The sequence below is a fragment of the Amphiura filiformis genome, chromosome 19 (genome assembly GCF_039555335.1).
Source record: "Amphiura filiformis chromosome 19, Afil_fr2py, whole genome shotgun sequence".
Taxonomy (NCBI): Eukaryota; Metazoa; Echinodermata; class Ophiuroidea; order Amphilepidida; family Amphiuridae; genus Amphiura; species Amphiura filiformis.
The window spans coordinates 10,670,025-10,690,026 of NC_092646.1; the positions used below are offsets into that span (position 1 = coordinate 10,670,025).

General features: G+C 37.0%; 1 protein-coding gene across 1 annotated transcript in view; it reads right to left on the minus strand.

Annotated features, from left to right (window-relative positions):
- Nucleotides 1-20,002, minus strand: part of LOC140140909 (sestrin-1-like) — a 142,118-nt gene that overhangs the window by 27,620 nt on the left and 94,496 nt on the right. The window contains 2 exon segments of the mRNA XM_072162663.1: nt 4,732-4,905; nt 8,453-8,485. Coding sequence (XP_072018764.1) covers nt 4,732-4,905; nt 8,453-8,485 — 207 coding nt within the window.

Consider the following 20,002-nt stretch of genomic DNA (forward strand, 5'->3'; position numbering starts at 1 on the left):
ATTTATTCAAGTTGGATGTCTGATTTTTTTTTATATGGTGTTTTCTACCTTATATAGGGAGGTATATCATCACAACAATCTTGATTCCATATCATAGAGGGCCCCATATTTAAACGAGACATTTTAAAACGCAATTCACCTTTTCGGTAAATCCCATAAGCCTTTGCGAGTACACCCGAGACCTCGTCATTTGACGTCACGCCGATCTGCGCCGATGCGTAAATCGTTTATCGAACATCGTTACTGCGCATTGCAAGTCGGCGTGACGTCATATGACGAATTCTCAGGTGTACTCGCAAAGGCTTATGGGATTTACCGAAAAGGTGAATAAATTAATGGTACAGCAGATGATTTATATGTATATCTACATAAAGACCATTATATGCATTATGCAAATAGTAAAAATATTAATTTACAATTCAAAATATAATAATGTAATAAGTGAGCATTTCAATTTGAATTATTAATATTTTTTAAATGTTGATAAATTTTCAGTTGGATATGACAGGAGATATGAATAATAAAGATATTTCTCTACCTTCAAGTCCCAAGCTCCCTAGGCTTTAAGCAATGCTATAACTATTGTAAACCATTTATAATTGACCATTTTAATGTCTACATCCATATTTATAGACTATAAAAGACTCAATTAACTTGTCAAATTATATACATGTAGGCAATATTCCAAGAATATGACATTGTCTACTGTCTACTGATACTTATTTTTGATATGTAATTGGTTTGTTTAGGAACATTAATATACAAATATTGAATGTTTACGAGTATAATGGCAAGAATATTTTCACAATGTGAAATATGGACTGCTCCATTCAACAATGCTGTGCAGAGTTGAATGGAACAATTCATATCTCAAAGAATGAAAATATTTTTTCCATTGTACGAACGAAAACATTCAATATTTGTTTTATATAACTCGAATATAAATTCCTTTTGAATTTCTGTCGTGAGTGGCCTTCTTTTCCTTGTAGGCCAGCAAAAATTGCCTTTTAGCTTGGCTTGAGCATTTTGGTAAGCCTGGTCCCATCCCCGGGAGGGGTACTCAGTACAAATGACCATACGGGACGTGATTTAAACATGGGTAGCATTTTCAGCCTTCTGGTATATCAATGACCCTTTTTCAAAGCCTATTTTGGTATATGAATGGGTCCTTTTTCAAAATTCTCTCAATTTTTTAGGAAAACAGCCCAATTTTTCCTTAATCTATTTTGGGAAAATTTGTAAAAACTAAGACAATTTTGGGTAAATTCGGCCGAAAATTTTGACTTTTGGTATATCAATGGGTCCAAATTTCTTGAAAAATTGGTATATTTATGGGTCTACTTCCAAAATCTCAGCGGCACGTCCCTACCAAAACCAAACTTGAGTACCCCCGGTCCCATCAGGACCCAAGTCAAATCTCAGCACAGAGCGACAGTAACAGTGATTTCCAACAACTTCACATCAGAATTTTGACACATATGACTATCAAAATTTTAAAAAAAATTTCCTCAAGTGGCATAAAAAATTTTTTGCAGCACCAAAATAAAGGGACAGACGGGTTACCGGAAACATGACTTTATTTAATTTTGGCCCTGGTTATCTTGTGAGAATATCAATACCTGGTAACAGAATCCAGTTCATTACTGGTTGGTTGGACTGCTCTTTTCATTAGCCATAATGTTTAAAGTTCAATCTACTTTCATCTACCTCATTACCATGGATACTGGTCTATTATCGATATATTTATATGAATAGGTATGCAGACTAATAATGTTGATGAAACATAATTTGTTATTCTCTGAATGTTGCTCTTTATTGCCTATAATGTCTCTTTCCCCCTTCTAAATGAAATTCTAACTGACAATTATCCTTCGGGCAGAATGAATTTTTGTGCTTAGAAATTTGAAATTATAGTTTCATAATAAACATGGGCAGGTGAAGTTTCTCAATTGTGTGTGTGGGAGCTCTCCTCATTTTTTTATCATCAAATAGGCTGTTCCTTTTGAAAACCACCCTCCCCCTGGCCCCCTGTTCCCAAAGTGGAAGATTTTGAAGAAATTCTAAACAAAATTGTAAATTATGCAACATTCAACTGGATTTGATCAATTTCAAACTTGCAATTTTCCACTTGGATTGAGTATCAGATGCAACTGGAACTGAGATGCAGTAAATATTTCCTCAGGGGGTGTGTGGATTTTGAATAGAACAGCCTATTATACACAAGCCTCAACAAAATTGTAAGAACCAACAATTAACAATTGTAAAAGATGATAGATCCCTTCACATGAATTCTATTAACTCTCACCATTATTTTGTTTTTTAAAACTCACCATCAACATTATCATTTAGACAAACAGTGGACTAATGCAAAATTGATTTTTGAGATTTTTTTTTTCACTCCTTTATTGAAACCAGACATAGGTTACGTTTCTAGGCTATACGAAGTGTAAAACTGTTAATGTAATAAAGCTGCCATTATAAGCAGATTACGCACGCGAATCGACGATTTAATTCCATTCTTGTGCACATCAGCTTTCCGGTTTAGCAGCCAACTTGTGTCAATTCTTGTCTGATATCGGGACATAGCTCGCCTTGAAGATCAATATTCAAATAGTGTGCCTTCCTTGTGCTAATTTAAAGAAATCCTACGCGTTTGTGATGTTTTAATGAGGTTTGCGCACTGTCATTTTGAAATGCCATGCTATCTAAAGGGGCATTTCCACAACCACGGTTTGTCCCAAATGAGCTGTTGTATTGGCATTCTATTTCTAATAATTCAGAGAGAAGGTGAAAGGCTGAATCACCTAAAACCTTCAATTCTAAGTAATATATTTTTTGTATAATCAATTCATACATCGATCAAAGCAGACATTCTTGTGACCTTGAGTATTGCGAATGTCCCTTTAAATCTAATGTAAGCTTGCTGCTTGGTAAGTTATAATAGTAAGTGTGCTAATTTATGATAGACCTGAAACTGAGAATAGAATTGCAGGTGCGGAGGCCAATGCATCAAGCTTTTTTCCAATAAAAGTATTCAGTGTTGTATGTTGTATCACAGACACATTCCAATATCTGTGGTTGTATCTTATCCTGTGTTCATGTGTACAAAGAAGATAAATATGTTAACAGTTAGAGGTACCTGAAGAAGAAACCTCTTTCAGCAGAAATAATTTCAGTTCTCATTATTTTATGTTCCAAAACCACCTCCTATTCCAGTAGTTATTTTATGTAGGAAATTCCATCAATACAAAATGTACTGATCTTGCAAGAAGCCCCTATATTTGATAAACATTTAAACCCTAGCAAACCCCAAACCTAAAATTTATGTCACTGGACAAATGGACAGTCAGACGGAAGTACCGAGTGTTCAGGAGGACATGTCTAAAATAGTATGCCCTGTGTTGGAGGCATAAACATGTGAAATAAGCCCCCACAAGCTTGTTTATATTTTATATCAAAACAGGCCTTTTTCATTTTGATTATTTCTGCACTTAAAGAAAACAAACACCCTGTATAGCATGGTTTGCCACTTGCTGGCTTATTAAATTTTCATGAGTCAAAAGGTGTTGGAATTTACAACCTTTGCCATAGCTATACCTAGAGGTTGGCAATTCATTCTGCTAGCATCAACTTTCATCCTGTTGTTGTTGTTTTGTATTCGGATGGACGGATGACACTACCCCTCGTAAAAATTAACCAATTCACTAAGATTTGCAGAGACTTAATATATTGCATATTACTTTATGTGCAAAAGTGGACTGGAGCATAGAAGAATATTAAATCTCTAAAAGAAGGTGTAGGGGGGGGTGGGTAAGAATTGCCCCTTTTGATAAATTGCAATGATTTTCCAAGAGGTACCCATTTTCCAAGGGGTGTTCATGTCCATCAGAAACAAAATCCACTTTAGTGTTGTGTAGCATGATTATCTGCACATTATTTTGATGGATTTTACATCACAATCTTGAATGGGCTATTCCTGTTTAAATCCATACACCCCCTAAGACTTGATCTTAATCTCCCACACAGGGAGTGTGAATTTCAAATGGGGTTACCTCAATGGGGACTCCATTTGAAATCTACACCCCAGTGTGGAAGATTAAGGTCATGTCTCCCATATGAGGGTGTATGGATTTCAACTGGAATTGCCCAATGCTTGTACACTGACAGCCTGTCATCTCAAATCACATTTCACACTATGTATTGGAACAGGTTCAGGTTTGCGCTGTTACTAGAGCCGAATGTTGTGAATGTTCAAGACATTAAAATGTTATGCGATTCAGGCAGGAGTTTGGCTAGCTTACAAAATAGATCAGTAAAGTGAATTGAATATCAAGATGGCAACAAACAAGTTCATTATTCACCAGTCTAAATGTGTATTTTTAAACAATTTCAAATTTTGGACTGGTTAACGAGATGCAGAAACAACACATAATGGGAAGGTGTTGTGACTTTTTTTTTGCGATTAATTTTTAGCGCTTTGCCAATTTTAACCCATTGTACTTGTTTTTAAATTGTGATTCTAAGCTCCTTAGAAGTGCCTTCCCGTAAAATTCCCACTGGCAGCAAATAAGGGCACAAACCCTTAATTCTTGTTGGGATTTGCAGAGGAGGGAACTCTCTATTTGCACATAAAATTGGCCACAAGGCAAAGCAGCCCATGCGCGCCATTAGGCAAATCTTTACGGTATATCAGGAATGGGAATAAAAAGTGAGAACCACCCCAAATCTTACCAGTATGGCAATATAATGTCTGTAGTCAAATGGCAGTGGGCCATCTCCTCTAAGCATATAATCTTGTGTTCTGAGGAAGGCATCAAGGTAGCTGGGGTGTAACCCCATTACGGTGGTTAGGTGATCCAATCGGTTGGTTTGTAGGAAGACCTCAATGAAGAGCTCCCTCGCTTGCTGCAAAGCACAAACAGAAGAAATAACAAACAAAAAATATTTAATTGATGATAATTGTGATTCGGTGTTTCCAGGTGTTTTACTTTTATTTTGGTATTGTTTTTAACTTAAAAGAATCTTGCAAGTTAGGGAAAATTTAAAAACCCACTAATTAAAATGATTTCATTTTGTAAAGTTTAGAATATTGAATTTCTGGATTTAGTAGATCAGGTCATTACTATTTGTTTTAATATGAAGATGACCAACTCAGAATTGAGCTTGAAACGGTTGCTGAAACTTTGTACTAAGGACTTTTGTTATTTCTTAAGGGTTTTTTTTTGCTTTTTTTGTTCTACCTTTACATACAAGTCTGTTGAGAAGCATGATAATGTAATACTGGTTGTGAGAACTAAATGTAGACCAATTATACCCCCCCCCCCCAAAAAAAAGATACATAGGCCCTATATGATCTTGTAACAAAAATGATTTTGTTGCTGATACTTAATGTATTTTTCAATCCATCTAACCACTGAAAGAGTTTGACATTTGCCACGGTTCCAGAACAACCAATTAAGCTAGCTAAGTGATATTCATGAATAATTTGACAGGCTTGAGGCTTACTCTCTCATAAACAGGGGAGTTCAATCAAAAGCATTGACCTAAAGAAGATATAAAATAAAATGCCACTTAAAAGTTTTGACACATCATATTTATGCAAAATTTATCAACACCCTTCCATGATAGTATTATCAATTATTTGAAGTACTGCACTTATTGCCATTATAGCATACAAATGGTTATCATATAGGCCTACATCTCCCACATTAAATCAAAGACCTTGGTTAAATGAGAATAATATCAAGGCAGAGATTGAAAGAGCTCCCTCGCTTGACAGTGTGAGGCTGTAACATCAGCTGTATGCAAGGGGATTTTTTCACACCATGGAAATGTTCACAGAGTAATTTTCATGCACAGTTTCACATGAAATTAATTGAAATGAAAAAAGGTGTTATTGTAGTGTGAACTTGCGATATATAATGATCAAAAATCTTAGCTTTTTGCAATTGAACTGAACTGAGGAAATGATCAATTTACATGACGATATTATAATACCAGGGATGATGATACAAATTAGCTGTAAGGAATAAATTGCTCCTTTCAAAATGTGTTACATTCCTCCGTGAAATTACCGTTAACGACTTTGATATTAACTTGGTGGCTATTTGAATAGCAGCATTTTAATTACAATGGGGTGATTAAAATTGGCAAATTACAATTGACACAGGCCTCCTCATGTAATCCTTAGGGCATACAACGAGGAATTTAATTTAATATCATAGTATTGAACTTGTCTCTAAATGACTTAGGATGGAACCAGGTATATTTTGTCACATTATATATCTCCGTTCAGAATTAGAAACAATTACAAATTGCAGCATTCTGGTCTAGCTTTGATTTAGAATTAATTTAAAACGATGACCATGAATAAACCTTTATAAATGTTAAAATTCCTTAAATAAATTACATTACATTTACTTATAGGGCCCATTTTTTAAAAACATTTTTAATAATTTTTTTTTTCTTCTGCCAAAATGTTTTATTTATATTTATTTCGCATTAAATGTATTTTCCACAAAATCTTCACTGGACCATTGACATAATTTGATTAGTTAATTAACTAACATATTTATTCAGTTAGTTTTGCATAATTTCAAATGCAAAGTCACTGGCCACAAAGACCCAGCATAAATTTGAAATATATTCTTACATCCTGTGATTTTGAGCACCACATTTGCACCATATTTTCCTTCTTTCAGCAACCTTGTTTGCATACAATGTCAAGAGTGCATTCATAATGGGGGCTACTAAGTATTTTTCACTCTTGACAGCACTGTTTCTTAATTTTCAGAAATTTTTAAATTTTTACTATTTAAATGCCCATATTTGGCATGAAAATTACACCCAAATGAGTACAAACATGCCTAGTATTGGATCAGTTATTTATGAGTTGCATTTTTTTAAAATAATTGTAAACTTCAAAGGTGATTTCTGTCACATGAAATGGATACATGCCACACAACAAGCCTCCGCATGTATGCTCAATTCTCAAGTGTTTTTCTCAAACCGTCACCGCAGTCCATCAATTCAAATGTTAATATCATTCGGGGCAATCGTGTCATTCAGGCAGGTCATCGTAACGCACGGAGCGAGTTACTGCCGTGTCACCCAGTGATATAGTGCATCAATTTGATGTGTCAAACTGTCATGACACGCTATCAGCGACATAAAATATCGTGTTGACCTGATCCGGGGACATGCCTGCATACATGTAATATTTGTATTGCGGTAATAGCATTCCCAATAGAAATCAAGTGGTTAATTGATCCCACCATACATTATAATTGTCACTAGTGCTGTAATCACATCCACTAGCACAAGTACAGCAAATTAAAATTTGACAGTACGGCCGTAATTTATTTTGATAGTAAATTATCTCAAATTGATTTGAGTTTGGACAATTCTGAATTACATAATGCTTTAAGCATTGATCATCATACTTGATGAGTACCTCTGCAAATAATCCTGTGAATATTACCTCAGTCGAGCGTGAATTATTCAAGGAAATACACACGTGCAAGGTCACCTTATAGCGTCTGTCTCTCATTACATGATGTGCATGATACGATTTCCCGAGTTACAAATGGATACGCAACTATAAAAAATTTATACAGATCATGTTTTGCCACAAACTCAAAACAAGATTCTGTGCATCGCCCGTCTTCCAATGACATTATAAACAAACAATCATGGCCTTTAAAATATATTCACTATTAAATGCAATCAAAACACATCTAGATGTTGTTTTTGTAATTTCAAATTGACGTTATTGATTGACTTATGGGGCAATTTGATTTACATCATGCATGCGAGAGATGTTGAAAATACTTCAGGCTTCCAATTTGTTCATGGTAAATGGAATTCAACTTTCTATTATTTTTCTTGCAACATTTAACTTTGATTATTGGGTCAAACACACAGGAGCAAATGGGAATGCGAGGTAGGCTATATCTTGAATTTTGTTGGTTCAGCGGCAGACAGACGTATCTCCATTTAATAGCTGCTGCATGCATGATTACCTGCAATATACAGGAGTTCACTCCATGTACAAAGTGCATGCCCTATACAAGTGCATAACTAAATTTGGCATATAACAGGCAATAATACTCAGCAGCTAGAATAGCGGAGATGTGTCTTTCTATCGCTGAACCAGCGATGTTTGTAATCTGCTCTCATTTCACTGCACAGCTCTGCCTGAAATACAGCGCTGTGTTCGCAGTAGAGCGCTTATAAATGCTTGTATAGATAGAGATGCATGGCTCAATTCCCGGCGCTCAATGCTTTGAGTAATGAAATTATTCTAAGAGCTTTGACATTACATAGCTTAGTAAGCTTACACAAAACACTATTAATTAAAGACAACTGAGGTTAATTAACTCTAAGCACAAGATTGTAACCTATGACCTTATTAGTATGACATTTGACCTCTAATTTTCACCTGTATACCCACCTCTTCATCTCGTCCATTTTGTTCCGTCAAGAACTGTAAAAACAAAAAAAGAAAAGGAAAATAAGTTCAGTCCAAAGTTCCCCTTAGACAGACAATTATGTACTAAATATACCCATCATATCAAAACCAACCAATTGTCCTCAGAAATGAAAATAGAGATTTAAAAACAGGAATAAACTACTATTTTGCAGCTTTCAAGTAACACCTTACTTGTTGAAATCAGATACAGAAAAAAGTGTTCTAGCCTGTAAACAAGCTCAAATTTCTTTTTATTTTCTTTATATTTTGTCATCTTCCTTCATTGTTATCTGTGAATAAAGCCAGCCGACAAGTGACCGGTTTTGATGTGATAGGTCACAAATGTGTAATTACGTGGTAAACATTTAATTGTAGTAGCTAGTTGGTGTGAGTTTCTTCAAAATCAAATTATTATACAGTGTATTGCCCTGTCCTCATCATTCAATCAATTAGATTCCAAATATAGCATAGTTGAAGAGTGCTCAATCTTGCGGACAAACAACCGGTGTTTTCTAGCTAGATCTTGTTGACATTTTGGTTTTTCCATAACCTAGCAGAGTTTGTACAATATGGAGATTTATTGGATTTTAATATTTTCATGGTTACATAATATAAACTTTTGAGTGAGTCTAGAACTGGTTCTCAGTTCCTCAGAGAGGGCTTGTCACAGTCTGCTAAGTGGGTCAACATCAATAGGTAAATAATAATATATAGATTTAACAATATCAGGATGCATAATAATTAGAAAGACACATTATTTTTAATGGCAAATGTATATAATTAAAGATTTTTTTGAGTGGGTCAAAATCAACAGGTTATAATAATACATAGGCCCTATAGATCAGAAACACAAAGAAATACACACATCATACATATGTGCACAAACACAAAACAAACTTGTGATAAAAATACACACATATTAACATGAAGTACATACACAAACACCCCCCCCCCAACATTCATAAACACAAACAAACAAATACACAAACAAACCAATAGACAACCACATTTTTCCATCAACATGATGACTAGACAATCTGTACCGTATTCAAATTATACTCATAAAATTAGAACAAAATGTTAGAATCAACTGAAATTTTCAGCATAGGTTTATTTTGCATTAGGGCATAACAAAGGCAGGGTTCTAGCCACGGTGGGCGGCGCCGGGCGGTACCGCCCGGTACAGCAATTTTCCGCCCAGCTCGATTGTTCAAATTGGGTCTGCCGCCCGGCACAAATTTTATGCAACATGAACTTAAATTAGGCTGAAAATGTACCAATTCGATCGTATTTCAACTTACAAAGTCGAAGTTTTGCACCATTTTGCAAATCTTAAACAAATAATTAAAGAAATCAGACAGATATTTCTCATTTTCTTCGTACAAATCAGCCGCTGATTGCGATTGAAAGTATAGCTCGCATTGTTACGAGCCCGGATGTGAAATGACGTAGCAGGGAATCCCCTATTTTTATTTATTTTTATTTATTTAACCTGACCTGTTACGCATTCGTAGCCATCACATCATAAAACCTCCATCCCATCACGAAGCTTTGAGAACGTCTAGCTCGTATTGTTAGGAGCCCGGATTGAAATTATGGGATATCGTAACCTCTAGCCTCCCCATGGCAACACATGCTCGCGGCAAAATATCGGGTCATGTTAAGCTTACAATAATGATTTTGTAAAAGGTTAACTAAAGCACGTTGCAAGCGCGCACGTTTTGACCCCGGGACATTGACATTTTTGACAATTATTGTTTGCACTTACTCGAGCGATAACAGTGGGCTTTGAAACTGGATTTTAAATTCTGCCGCGAAATTTGAGGATTTTATCATGGCACAACAACGTAAACTTGAAGATTTCTTTGGGGAAAGCGGAAAAGGAGTGAGGAAAGGAGCAATCCTGCCGAACCAAGTGACATTTCCACAGCTGCAGGGCCCAGCAACGCGAGTGTGGATAGTGCTAGTGCTAGCAGCTTGTCTGGCGATGTTCAGCCGTGTTCATCATCGGCAAATTCCCTCAGTGATTCAGCAGCTAACGTGGCTAAGAAACAAAAGCATGCATCTAAATTTGATTCCAAATGGAAAACTGGGCGCCCTTGGTTAATCTATGACAGTGCCTCGCAGTCCATGTTCTGCAAATATTGCCAAGATTTCAACAAGTTGCCATTCGGACGTGACAAATGGAATAAAACTGGATGCACTCGAGTTCGGTTAGACAGTATCATTGATCACGAAAAAACACTTTCACACAAGGACTCTGTTGGCCTTCAGCTTGAGCGTGAGATCTCTCAACATGTGGGTGACATGTTAACGAAACCAAAGGAAATCAGCAAAAACAGCATGGTGAAAGCCTTCCAGTGCCTTTACTTCTTAGCCAAAAATAACATTGCCCATACAACAAACTTTGAAAAGTTGCTTGATCTTTTGACTCAGCTTGGACTTGACATTAAAGGTAAAATTTACAGGGGAGATAATGCCACATACACATCTGAAACCTCCATACATGAATTTCTGGTCTGCCTTAGTGAAGTAGTTGAGAATGACATTCTGAAAGACTTGCGTAAAGTTGAATATTACTCGCTCATGTTTGATGAAACTACAGATGTTGCTACAATTGAACAGATGGTCATCCGTGCTCGATATGTTGATGAAAATGGCCAAGTAGTCGCAAAGTTCATGAAAATCCTAGATTGTCTGGCTGTTGATGTTGACAACCTCCGAGATGAATATGGGGAAATTGCTGATGCGAACACTGAACTAGCATTAACTTTAAATGCTGACAAGATACACGATCTTGTTACAAAGTACATAGAGTCCAGTGAATTACCAATTGAAAATTTAGTTGGACTCGGAACTGATGGTGCTGCGGTCATGGTAGGGAAAAACAACGGCGCAGTCAAAAAAATCATCGATACTCAGATTTTGAAGCAATCTGAAGGTGGTCGTGACAAGATTGTGAAAGCTGTAGGGCAACATTGTGCGGCCCACAAACTTAATCTGGCAGCCTCCAAATCTGGTAACACTTTTCCTGCTATTGTAAGATTTAAGAAAAACTTAAGCAAACTCCACGAATTTTATTCACGGAGTGCTGTCAGAACTTCTGGACTGACTGCTGTACAGCAACTTCTCACTGAAACTTTGGAGGTAGATGGCGATACTGCAACAGGGAAAGTTCAGAATCCAAGTCCTACCAGATGGCTAGCATTAGGAAAATGTGTACTGGGATTAAAAAAATAATCCCTAAGCGTCCTGATAAGCCTAGAGAGAGAGTGAAGAAAGAGGGATATCATCGCTACTGGTCTGTACCATATGATGAGAAAACCCAATTTTATAGCCATTTTGCTGCTACTGTGTGATGTTCTACCCACAATTAACAGACTTAGTTGCTTATTCCAGACACAATCAGTAGACTTTGTGCAGATATCATCAAATCAAGAAGCAACGCTGAAGGCACTGGAAAGCAAGATGGAGAAACCATCGTACAATGAAACATTCAAAGAAATGATAGGCAATTTGAAAAGCAAGGGCATCAAGATTGACATGACAGATACAGAATTGGAAGCCGAGTTACTGACCTTTGACAGAAGTATAAAGAAGCCATACATAGCAAAACTTGTGCAAAACATTAGTGATAGGTTCCAGGAAACAGAGGTAATGACCGCCTTTTCTGTGTTTTCTGACAAATCAAGCTACGTGTCAAACCCAGAGAAAGAAGCACAAGTGAAGAAATCGGCAAGCATGTTAAGTCTTCAGTTCGGCCTAGATCCGGAAGCGGTTAATACGGAAATTGAAGATATGAAACATTATATCAACATTCTACTGCCTCCTCGTCCTCCTGGATCCAGCGAATGCAGCTTTGTAGATACCCTGTTACTCCCAGCAGCTAAGGGGTTCCCAAACATGCAAAAGCTTGCAAACATTTACAAAACACTTCCCCCCATACCGCTGACTGCGAGCGGGATTTTTCCCAACTGAAGTTAGTAAAAACTAGCACAAGGAACAGATTAAAGAGGAAACTCTGGACTGTCTGCTGCGACTGAACATTAACGGACCCCCTCCAGAAAAATTTCCATATGCTGAAGCTGTCAAATTATGGGCACAGAAGAAAGAGAGGAGATACAAAGTCGCACTTGTCTAAATACAGGAATCAGGATTATACAGGTAAGTTTTCTAGATAAAAGTTAATTATGTACTAATACACTCAACAAACAACAATAATAATAATATATTATATAAAGCACTAACACTTTCATTTCATGTAGGTAGTAATTTATTTTATTAACTTTCACAGAAACATGCAAAAATGAACTTTGATACAATGTTTAAAATAGTAATACAAGTCTGAAACAAAAAAATAACAATCCCATTGTATTATACAACTATAAATTACTAACATTTTTTATTTCATAACACATTGAATGTTCACATAATTTCTCACAATGAGTGAAAATATACCAAGGTTTGCTTCATTTGTTTTCCCTAAAAACTGAAAACACGATCGCTGTTGCTGTGCAGAATTATCATAATTTATTCGTAAACTAATGACGTAGCGGGATTCCCCTACTAGACTCCACGCACGTAGCCCTAACACACCATACAGATTCATAGAATGCTAGCATTGCTTTACTCAGCTGTTGACTGAGTCTAATAAATCACCGGCCCGGATGAAAATTATGGGATGGCAATGCTGCTTGTGCGTGCCTCTTAGGCTCTTACGCAGGCATTAATACAAGAAAACCTCGATTTTGACAAGTCTAGCGTGCATGTCAACTATGAATGATTGTGTGAAAGATTAGCAGGTAACTTAGCGCAATGAGACAGCATGTTGTTTTTCTAGAATGTACGTTGTTTCCCTAAACGAAATAAAAATGAGAGAAAAATGACGAAATGGCGGGATTTGGAAAGTGGAACTAAATGGCGATTTTGAGTGTAAGTTTTGACAATTTTAAGAATCTATAACCCGATAATTATTAATTCTGACAGTGATTTTTATTCACATTTACTGAAAGTATTATTGTAAGCTGCAACACTTGTAAACATTGCCCGGTGGCCGTGAGAGAACATTTGCGGTGATTGATGTATTTTGATGCACCAAATAGCGTCATTTGAGGTCGTTTTTCAAAAATCTCTAACATCTGAGGGGGCACATCCCCCTCAGACACCTCTGGCGCCGCTTACAGCGTCAGCGGTGCGGCTCCACCGCTCCGCCCGGCACTTAAAAGCTTCTAGCTAGAACCCTGAACAAAGGTTATGATCCCCACCATATCTCTGACTGTCCCTTTAAATGTACAGTAAAACAGAAAACAAGGTGTATTTGGCCCTTACACAAAAATCTTGAAATGAGATTGTCTCTCCGTGGCCTGCAGCAATATGATTGAGAACCCCTGATCTAATATCTCTACAATACTGACTGCCACTGTTGGTAATTACGCTATCTTCCCCACTCCCTTTCCATCTCTCTCGTTACATTACCTCATTGGAATTCCCATCATTGAATGTTTTTATATTAATCCTATCATGATAATACAATGGCAAAGGACGTCTCTAATAATACACCATCAACAGCAATTTTTATTGCATCCAGTTTTAATTACCGGTACCAATTCAATGTAAATTACGCCTCTCAAATGGTACCTGTTCTTCTTCACAAAAGCGGAGAATAATATTTTTATTTGTTTGTGTTTCACTAATGAAGAAAATGATTTAATATATTTTATGAAAATCATTTACCTCAACATCTAACAAAAGCATACATTCATTTGTGGATGCCAAAATATGGCTCTTCCAGTTGAAATCCACATACTATTAGCTACCTCTGAGGTAGCGTTAACACTAGCGTACTTGAACACGAAGCGATCGCTGCATCTAATATGGAATTAACGACCATGAGGAGGGACCATGTGACCATGTATCTGTGTTCAGTTAAATGAAGACCTCGCAGTACTTCCAAGTTACGCAAACACATAGATAAGCTTATGTCTGAACGGGTACACCCTGTCAGTCCGAACCACTGCTAGTCTGAATTTTAAGCTTACGTAACGCTAGCCCCAAACCTAACCCTAACCATAAACCTAACCCTAGTCCTAAACCTTACCCTAACCCTAAAAATTCGGACTAGCGGTGGTTCGGATTGACGGTGTTTCGGACTGACAGGGAGACCCGTCTGAACAAGCCAACTGAACACAAATTGGTGGTATTTTTTCATACATTTCAAGACAAACGATATTGTCCAATGAAAATAGACAAGTAATAAGATAAAAGTTTATAACGAAATTTTAGCCTGTCAGTACATCACCTGTAACAGGTAAACACCACTTATAACTAGACATGTCCAGGAAATTAACTAAAAAGCTTGAAATTTACAACAATTTATTGAAGACATCTTGTTAAGATGACAAGAAACGGATCTAGTTATAATTGAACTTTTTATAGAGAAAGGAAAAGTCTTTAAAAATTTGCTTCTATACAGATGAGAATAACAACATAAAATAACTTGGTATAGTTATAGAGAAAGGGAAAAAAGTCTTAAAAAATTCGCTTCTATACAGATGAGAATAACAACATAAAATAACTTGGTATTTCATTTCAACTTTCAAGGATCAAAATTAACTAAAGTAAATGCCTTTTATTATTTCTATTCTTAACAGTGGCGTAGCCAGCGGTCGAATTCGATGGTATCGCATCGCATTTTGCGATGCAATTTCCATCAACTGCTATGCACTTTTCCAAAATGCATCTCTAAAAGTGCTATACATAAAATTGAGCTAAATTTCATGTCGCATTCGTCTTAGAAGTCCCCCCATTGCACCGCTATTTGCGAGCCAAATTCCGCGACACGTCGCATTTACCTCAAAACACATCTGGATGATCTGGAATTCCCCGAAAATCAAAAACATCACGCAGTCGGTATTTGCTCATGAATTCTCTTTTTCTTCTTCATTTTCTTTTTTTGCATAGCAAAACAACTGCTATGCAAAATTTGGAAACTGCTATACAAACATGTGTTTTGCATCGCACAAACAGCTATGCAAAAAAATTGACTGAATTCGAACCCTGGGTGTAGCCACAAGGGGGTAGGGGATGACCCATCCCAAGCATCAAATTCATCCTGCTAATGAAATACAATCAAATTTGGCAAATCTTATGTAATTATTATCCAGTAAAGACTACGATCAACATGATCAATGGAGAGCATTCGGTTGCTTTGCACAAAGACATTTCTCGCCACATTTAATCAACCTCAAGGATCAAGATTGTGAAATATTCAGGGCCTCCATGAAAGTATATTTTACAAGTATGTCTGATGTATGGAATAAATAACATCCGTGCCTATCCTTCTTATCTGTGCAACAACAGTGCTATGCAACAATGTTATTCTTTAGGTGACTCTGATTGGGTCGAAAGCTTGCTATTTATTAGCATCTTTTCAAAAAGCTTCACAAAAGTGGCCTATTATAAAAAGTAACACACAGTTTAATATGATCTTTTATTATTTGATGTTGCACTAAAGGTCCCCAACTGCTGGTCACATTTTAAGCTATGATTGTAAGATGGGAGTTTATGAACTGTGCCATTGGAATTGAAGCCATTTGGGCTCACAATTATTGTCTTGTTCATATATGTCTACTACTAGTATAAGTCTGTTAACTCAAGAACTGCAAATCCCTGTTGCAAAATATGCAACAGCATAATAGTAGTATTCCCATTTTCACCAAATACCGATTATTTTTTCAAAATCCTAAAACAAAATTATAATTCCTGTGTCACCTTAAGCCTGAAACTATGAAAAAATGTCAGCAATAAGAGAACGAAATGCTTGCCTGTCAAATCCAATGGCATTTCCTCTCATTTGAAAAATAAAGGACTATGGATGCGTAGACTGTTGTATGTAATTAACATACTAGTACATAAAATCGGTGGATTTAAATCTTGTTCTATGTATAGAGGACTGATCACATCTCCATATGATAAATGATGATGTTATATGCAGTGAAATAAGTGTAATTGGGAATGGAGTAAACAACAGTGGTGGGGACAACTCAATATTTTATGTAGTAATCTCATGCCACAAGTCTTGGTCAGACACATCCATCAATTTTGCATGAAGTGAGTGTTCTCATGGCTGTCATTTCATTCCATAATTTTGGATATCTTCTTCCGATTCCCTTCAGAGTCTTGGATATTTGACAGTTGGGGGATGAGGGTAGGGATTAGGGATACGATTAGGATTCATGTTTAGACCAGGGCTCTGGAAGATGTTAAATATTAGGGAGTGGCCCAAGCTATGGTACTCGCCCATTGACACCAAAATTATTTGGTCTGGGCCCCTCAGTTCCAGAGTCACTGTTGGGGGGGGGGGGGGAGTGAAAAACTAAAATGTAAGGTTTGATAAGATGACAAGTGGTAAGTTTAGTTTGATGGTTGGTGGATAAAATAATCGCACTTGGACCAAATTTGGTCACCATATAGATTCTCATTCAACTTCTGACAAGGCCAGGAATGCTGACATCCCCACCGCAATCTTCCGATCGCATTCCTACTATCACTACCATGCAATACCAATTATTCACTACCAAAATCTGAAGGAAACACTCTAGTTCAATTCTGAGGGAAACCCTTTTGTGGTCAGGTCACACACTATGACTGTACCATAATGACCTCCTCCCATAGCATAGTTCAATGATACACATTATACAAGCAAAGCTTAAATTTTGACCTCAAGTTCTGGAGCACGAGTTTTTGTAGCCAACACATCCAAGGTCATTCTTTGAGTGTAGAAGCCTATTTGGGGTTAAAGAACCGTGCACTGACAGATGAGGATGTTTGCGATTATAAAATCAAATGGTTGCCCACTGCTAGAATGCACACTTTGTACTATTGCAATCAAGCCATATAAATAGGGCAAATAATTGACACACTTGAACAAATCTCTGTATTGTACCAACTAGGTAAGCGACTAAGCGTAATCAATCATGTATTGAGAACTTCAATGGAAAATGCTTGATCATAATTTCTTGTTTTCAAACTTAATACTGTTGTGTAATACCAATGCTTATACAACCAAAGATATTAGATTTATATTTAGGGCATTTTTCTAAAGATTTCAAAGCGCTGTAAAAATTTATCACCGCCACTGAGCGAATGATCACTTGGTGTGATATCAACCAATCACACACTGGCAACAGCGCAATCCATACGCGAATGATTGCTGTGGTGTGGTATCACAGAGTACTACAGAGAGCGTACCACCAGTCGAAGTCCCCGTGTATTATATGGTGTAAGTTCTTGCATATTCATGAGGGCCGATTGTTCGATTGTGCCATGTCTAACAATCACGCGTATACGCGATAGAGCGTTGTGTGCTTTCGCGATTGACCGTGAAAATACGCGGTAATTGCGTAGCAGTCTCGCCTGGCGCATTTCATGGAACAATCGGCCCTCATTATCGGATGATGCGGAGACTTTGACTGGTGGTACGCTCTCTGTAATACTCTGTGTGTGGTATACTTGTTTATACCAATCATTTACATCATTGCACAATACAAAGTGCTTTTGAACATAGACCCTATTATCTGGTGCCTACAGCATGGTGGAATAGTAGATGCACGCTCAAAATTGAGAGAAATTGATTGGTTAAATATGTTTTGATGGCTGTGCCTGCCTCCATAACTTGTCCAACTTATTATTAGCAGCTCACCACTTAATGTATGATATAAGATAGTGTTGAACACAGGAAGCTTGCCCTGACCACTTACTCCTCTTGATGTTTCCGATAATAAACATCACCTGGCTAATAACTACCTGAGTCTCTAGCCTCTCTCTCAAAACATCATTATATCCTCAATCACACAGCCCCCATACTCCATAGCGGCTATTATTACATACATAGGGCATACATAACAAGCGCATGCTGGTTGGATCATAATACAAATTTATTTGAAAATACTAAATTCTTCAAAAATTGTACATATCCTTGCATAAAGCTACAGAGACCACCTATAGTGGCCTAGCAGTCACATGGTTGCAGGTTCAAATCCAAACAGCGCCCTCAATGTGTTCTGTCCTTTTGAAAGATACTTTTATTTTGATTGTTCCACTCTACCCAGGTGTAAAATGGGGAGCTGTTACTGCAGACTAAAGTTGTTATGTTATAATAAAACTTCAGCAATCAACAAAGTACAAATCAATCTGCAACTTGTATAAAATGGATTTACTTAGTATTTGAAAAGCATATCCAACCACTCCAAGGTTTCACAAAACTCATGATAATAATTATCATGCTTTCTTACACAAATCAATGCACTTATACTAATTACAGAAATTTGCTACACAACAAACTTGCCTTTGAATGTTATTTGATCAAAACCAAACAAACCATTAAAATGCAATACCATTTTGGCTATATCACCGCATCTATTAGAATGTATAGGCCTATAGTGTACAGTACTAAAATTTGACAAACCCACATTATTCTATGTAGCAGAGCTATCTCATACTTTGAGGGAGAGAGAAATATTAAAATTGTGTGACAAGAAAGCAAAGTAAGCGGTGGTTTTAGATGTCTTCATCCGAGCCGCGGAATGCACACAGCTATGCGAGATCAGTTTCATGTTTTGCTATTCTAGGCACATGTAAAGTTATACATAGTACATAAGCGCATGCTTTTTCATAAAGGGATCCTCACACATGTATAGTTATTATCATACTCGGCAGTCCACGCTTTTTAATGCGTGCCGGTTCGAAATTCTGAAAATTGGTAAAAGCGTGGAGGTTTAAACTTTTTGGGTAAAAAGCGTGGAATGGTATAAAGCGTGGGAATAAAATAAAAAGCGTGGGCTTGTTTCAGCTTACAGTATATTTTTATTGAATGTTAAAACAATCATAATTCCAAGAAAAATCGCCAAACCTGCGCAAGATAAAATTCCATTTGATGCAGGCCCAGCGCCTGTTTACGTGATCCAGACCAGCACAATATGCCCTATCCTCCCCGGAAGCCCTTCCGTGATATGCAAATGTCCGATTTTTTCCATGATGTGTTACGATGTGTGGTAGTTAATTCTTTACATCAATCGTATGTATGAGTGACGTCATTAATCATATGCATAATTGATTGAGCGAAGAAGGGTAGGATATAAGTCACTGAGCGCACGCGAGATATACGAATCAGTTCATGACAAGAACAACATTTGGACGCCAAAAGAAGTACAGTTATGCATTAAAATGTTTATTATACAGTACAGTAGTAGCTTTTCACATAAAATTTGCATTGTTCACATAATGTATCAACTTCATGGAGAGAAAAACATCGGACTAGCACGTGTGAAATAGGTGCAGAATTCGGCATACTTGATTTACTTCGAATTGCGTGTGACTTCATCATTGGATACAAAAAGTGGTGGGGTCAGGAATTTTCAGTATAATTATGGGTGCCTCAGTAAAAAGCGTGGGGGTCAGGAATTTTCAGTATAAAGGGTGCCTCAGTAAAAAGGGTGGGGGTAAAATAAAAAGGGTGGGGGTCAAACCCCACTG